Source organism: Oncorhynchus clarkii, chromosome 21 (assembly GCF_045791955.1).
Source record: "Oncorhynchus clarkii lewisi isolate Uvic-CL-2024 chromosome 21, UVic_Ocla_1.0, whole genome shotgun sequence".
Lineage (NCBI taxonomy): Eukaryota > Metazoa > Chordata > Actinopteri > Salmoniformes > Salmonidae > Oncorhynchus > Oncorhynchus clarkii.
Window position 1 is genome coordinate 11943063 of NC_092167.1, and position 6119 is coordinate 11949181.

The window sequence follows — 6119 nt, forward strand, 5'->3', positions numbered from 1 at the left end:
GCTGCAACAAGGCATTTTCTAACTCTAAATGAAAATGTTTCTAAAGAAAAGGCCATCTTAAGTTTAGTGATCTGTTGAATGCACAAAATCATTTCTGGGATCATCTGTTTCAGAAGATACCATATTTGAACCCATTGAAGATAGATGGGTTCATTGTTCTCCATGAGATACTCAAGACAAATGTGTGAAAATGATATAATGATGCCACGAATGACTGAATATGATAAGTTATAAGAAAGATATTGTTGTTCAGCTCTACTACACACTGTCTTTGTACTGGATCATCTCCTCCCCTCAGCACCTGCAGAAGGTCCCAGCTGTATCAGTACAGTCACTGTACAGTCTGACTGAGGGAGGTTTTTGTACGGCTCTGTATCACTGTGTGAACACCCAGACACTGTTGGGGTAGTGACCACTCTGACAGTAGTAATCTCCTGCATCTTCAGCCTGGACTCCACTGATGGTCAGAGTGAAGTCACTCCCAGATCCACTGCCACTGAATCTAGATGGAGTCCCAGACTGAAGGGTTTTAGCCCAGTATATTAGGAGTTTAGGAGCTCCTCCAAGTTTCTGTTGATACCAGTGCAAATAGTGTCCATTGCTGTTACTGTATACAGCACTGCTGGTCTTACAGCTGAGACTGACTGAGTGACCCACTGAAACAGCTTTCACTGCAGGAGTCTGGGTCACTGTGACCTGGCCTCTGGACTCTGAAACAGATGGCATGTATGATTAGCATTACATTATTTGTTCATACAGCATATTCACTAAAACAGTAATAAGGTTATATAGCCTAATATTGCAATTTTCCAGAAAATGTTCTGTAAAATATATTACCTTGGAGACAGAGGGCAAATATCCAGATGAAGATGGTGATAAAAGTCATGGTTGTTGTGGGTTCTGTTGTGATGAAGGACAGCTCTCAGTCATGAAGTGTTAAACTCACAGGGATATAAACACTACCAGAGCACTGAAGCATGTGCTGGCTATGCAAAGTGTTCTATGTGGAAGTAGTCCAACATGTAAATAGTATTCTTGGACAGTCAGAATTATGTGATGTAGAAACATGATAGCTTTGTAATCACAGATTTTTTTTTTATGTCATAAGTGCTGAATGGGGACTAATACATGATTATTATTATAGACATCGACAAATGGAGCATATTGTTATTACTGTCATTCGACAAGATATAGCAGATTCTATGTCTCCCTCCATTGATCAGGGACAGGAACTGCAGTCTGTGTCTGGACTGTGTGATGCTGCTGACTGACTCTGATCTAAAGGGGAGATCTCCAGAGCTCTGACGTCTACAGACTCCTGTTTCACCTGCTGCTCTCTGGAACTACCACAGTGGTGTGAGGGAGGATGTCTGGGTAATGTTCAGGGGCTTTATTGTATCTGTTTGAATCATCTTGATTAAATTATAGCTATTCAAAACACAGGTCATCTTTAGGGGTTTGGATCAATGCACGTCATCTCTATTCAGATTGGTTGATAGTTTTCCTTGAGTTACTCAACAGAGTCAACATGTAGTTAATGGTCAGAAGAAACATTCAGTGATGAGTTATGATCTAAGGTCTTCTACAAATAGCTCTAGTTTGACTCTATTGTTGTTCAGCTCTACTACACACTGCGTCATTGTCAAATATGTGATCACTGTCTAATGAAGGCAGCACATTTCATCCACATTTTGATTAAAAGGGCACCTAACCTAAGATCTGATCTCAGAGATCACACTGATAAACAGTACATTTCCATAACTTATTTATTTCAAATGTTTATTTACTAATATGATTTTATTAAATCGTTTCTGCTATGGTTTTTAACCATGTGTGGTCTACACTGTAGCTTCCCTGGGTTTTCTCTACCTTCAACCCCTGGGGACAGAATGAACATCTGGTGCCAGTGCTGCTCTATTCTGGGACAAGCAGAACCACCCAACCCTGCCTATGCAAATCTCAGTTTCACTCCCACAACTCCAACTGATAACACAGCCATAAAGTCAAGTTCCACAGCCACAAAGTCAAAATTGCCTAGACAAATGAGCTCTTTGTTCTTAAATTTAAGGTTGGGTTAGGTGGGGTTTTTCAGAATTATGACTTTGTTGCTGTGTTAAGTAGTGACGACCCAGTTTCACTCTCTGAAATACCCTAGACTGGGACAGATGTGGAGAGAGGGGTTGGGCTGGTATAAACCTCTATGGTTGTTTGGCTTCTGATATTTTTTTATAAGATAACTACTACCCTAACTCATGGAATTGTTCTAAAATAGTAATAACATGGTCCAAAAAGCAATTTCATTCTCTATTTTAGGACACCTGGGGCATCAGTGTAAAAATTATGTGGCGCATTCATTGGATTAAGACAGAACGATTGCAATTAGGATGACTTTTTTCTAATGTCTGAGCCCCACATCTTGTTCCTGATTGACAGATCCGGCAGTCTGTAAACTGCTCATAACAATTAATCATTCAAATTTTTATCACACCATTTGAGGAATTTTAGTGGGCTGAAATGTTTGTAATGTTGATTTAAAATGTGATGATTTAATATTTTGACTTCCGTGGGGTTACTTATGTACGTACACTGAACAAAAATATAAATGCAACATGTAAAGTGTGGGTCCCATGTTTCATGAGCTGAAATAAAAGATCCCAGAAATTGTCCATAATTATGCACAACTAGCTAATATCTCTTAAATTTTGTGCACAAATGTATTTACATCCCTGTTAGTGAGCATTTCTCCTGTACCAAGATAATCCATCCACCTGACAGGTGTGGCATATCAAGAAGATAACTAAACAGCATGATTATTATACAGGTGCACCTTGTGCTGGGGAAAATAAAAGGCCACTCTAAAATGTGTAGTTTGTCACACAATACAATGCCACAGATGTATCAAGTTGTGAGGGAGCGTGCAACTGGCATGCTGACTGCAGGAATGTCCACCTGAGCTGTTGCCAGAGAATGTAATGTTCAACGTCGTTTCAGAGAATTTGGCAGTACATCCAACCAGCCTCACAATCCGCAGACCACGTGTATGGCATTGTGTGGGCGAGCAGTTTGCTGATGTCAACTTTGGTAATGGAGTGCCCCATGGTGGCCGTGGGGTGATGGTATGGGCAGGCATAAGCTCTGGAATGGCCTGCATTCTCGCCAGACATGTCACGCATTGAGAATGTTTGGGATGCTCTGGATCAACATGTACAACAGCGTGTTCCAGTTCCCGTTTCATCTCCATCTCTACATTCAAAGACTAAATCATGGACACTTTTTCTGACGCTTGTGGCTGATTCGTGTGACATATTGTTGTATCTACCTTTTTGCTCTTTGTGCTGTTGTCTGTGCCTAACAATGTTTGTACCATGCTTGTGCTGCTACCATGTTGTGCTGCTGCCATGTGTTGCTACAGTGTTGTCATGTTGTGTTGCTACCATGCTGTTTTGTCATTTGTTAGTGCCATGCTGTATTGTCTTAGGTCTCTCTTTATGTAGTGTTGTGGTGTCTCTCCTGTCATGGTGTGTTTTGTCTTATATTTTTCTTTTTAATTCCAGCCCCTGCAGGAGGCCTTTTGCTTCTTGGTAGCCTGTCATTTTAAATAAGAATTTGCTGTTAACTGACTTGCCGGGTTAAATAAAAATATCCAGCAACTTCGCACAGCATTTGAAGAGGATTGGGACAACATTCCACAGGCCACAATCAACAGCCTGATCAACTCTATGCGAAGGGGTTGTCACACTGCATGAGGCATCTTTTCTGCTACTCTCATGTTTTCAAACATGATTAAAAGGGCATCTGATCCAACAAATACTCTGCAATCATTTCTACAACTGAATGAGCCTGTTATAATGTAGCTCCAATACCAGTGAGAATAATTAGTGATATTAGATAATAAACCTCTAAGATCTGCTCTCAGAACTCACACTGCTAAACAACTACTTTCCATAACATATGTATTTATGTTTCATTCACAATATGTTAACAGTGCTGCTCTATTCTGGGACAAGCAGAACCATCCTGCCCTGTCTATGTAAATCTCAGTTTCACTCACACAGCTACCAATCAAGCAGTTGAACAGTTTCGCTGAGTGAAAAACTCTGGACTGGGCCAGATGTGAGGGCGTGGACTGGTTTAACATCTATGGTGGATTCACCATGTAATTAATGACAGATTAAACAGATATTATACTTTATGATAACAGTGTGTAGTGTATGTCTCTACATAAATGTGTCATGTTTGAGCCCAGCATCATGTCTCATTCACAGATCTAACAGCTCATGAAAAGAGTTAATACATGCTAGATGATCACATCAATAACTGGTTGTGAAGTGCATGTAGGGAATTGGTTTGGGGGGCTGATACTTTTCCTCTTACTTCTGTACATCTTACTCTACTATGGACTGGTATTGTCTTCCAAAACTACAAATAACTTTTACTGTATATACACTTTCAGTTCATGTCCAAAATAACAAGTTACAACCATGATGATGATAATAATGACGATGATGATGATGATGATGATGATGATGACGACGTTGGAGAACGTGTGTTCTGAATGATACTTTCTAACCATTTTCAAAGTTGACCTCCTCTACTGATCAGTGTTTCATGTCACTGTCTCTTCCCCCTCAGCACCTGCAGAAGGTCCCAGCTGTATCAGTACAGTCACTGTGCAGTCTGAATGAGGGAGGTGTTTGTACGACTCTGTATCACTGTGTGAACAATCCACTACTGTGGTAATTCTGACAGTAGTAATCTCCTGCATCTTCAGCCTGGACTCCACTGATGGTCAGAGTGAAGTCACTCCCAGATCCACTACCACTGAGTCCAGATGGGGTCTATGAAGTTTAGGAGCTCTTCCAGGTTTCTGTTGGTACCAGGCTAGGCAGGGATAAGAGCCATACACATCACTGCTGGTTTGACAGTTCAGAGCGACTGTCTGTCCAACATGAACAAATTTCACTGTAGGAGTCTGAGTCACAGTGTACTGTCCACTGGATTCTGAAACAAAGAGAGAGAAAAGAATGTACATCACCAGGAATAAATAGCACATTCTCAACAAAATTTCAGTTTACTCATTGCTTACTTTTTAGCATAAAAACATATGACTTTCAATGTTTTTACCCTTCATGTAGAATACAAAAATCCAGATGAATATGGTGATAGAAGTCATGGTTGTTGTGGGTTCTGTTGTCTTGAAGGACAGGGGGCGGGGGTACTGTCACGAATCCCGCCGAAGATGGTGCCTCTTCCTGTTCGGGCGGCGCTCGGCGGTCGTCGTCGCCGGCCTACTAGCTGCCACCGATCCCCTTTTCTGTTTAATTTAGTGTTGTCTGATTAGTTGCACCTGTTTTGTGTTTGGGTTGTGGTTTTGGGCTATTTAAACCTGGTAGGCCCGCCGGCTTTTGTGCGGGCTTGTTTTTTGTTAATTGGTGTGTGTGATTTCTGTGGACGTTATTTTTTCCTGAACCGTTTCGTCCTGTTGTTTTGGACTGGGTCTTTTAGCACCCGAGTGTGTGGCGTTGACCGACACTGTTGCTTTGGGAATAAACTATCCAGGTATCTACTACCCTGCTCTCTGCGCCTGACTCCTCCACCCACTACTTCTAGAAGTACTGACAAAGATGTCCTCATAGACAAACGTACCAGTGAGTCCTTGATCTCACATCCTGATAACTGATATAAAGGTACAGTGATGTGTTAGAGGGCTTGAGTTTGGTTACCAATCTAACACCATCATGGTAGAGTGACTAGTGTATGCAGGTAAGATCCTGGGGCATTCCAGAATATCACCATGGTCCAACAGAGGCTAGAAACTGGCTGCAACAAGGCATTTTCTAACTCTAAATGAAAATGTTCCTAAAGAAAAGGCCATCTTAAGTTTAGTGATCTGTTGAATGCACAAAATCATTTCTGGTATCATCTGTTTCAGAAGATACCAGATTTGAACCCATTGAAGATAGATGGGTTCATTGTTTTCCATGAGATACTAAAGACAAATGTGTGAAAATGATATAATGATGCCACGAATGACTGAATATGATAAGTTATAAGAAAGATATTGTTGTTCAGCTCTACTACACACTGTCTTTGTATTGGATCATCTCCTCCCCTCAGCA

At 41.1% G+C, this 6119-nt stretch overlaps 1 gene segment (V, D, J or C); it reads right to left on the reverse strand.

Annotated features, from left to right (window-relative positions):
• Positions 1–375: 375 nt before the first annotated feature.
• LOC139379598 (immunoglobulin kappa variable 4-1-like) lies at positions 376–886 on the reverse strand. The segment is given in 2 exon segments: positions 376–710; positions 838–886. Coding segments are annotated over 2 exon segments (384 nt in total).
• Between the last annotated feature and the right edge of the window lie 5233 nt (positions 887–6119).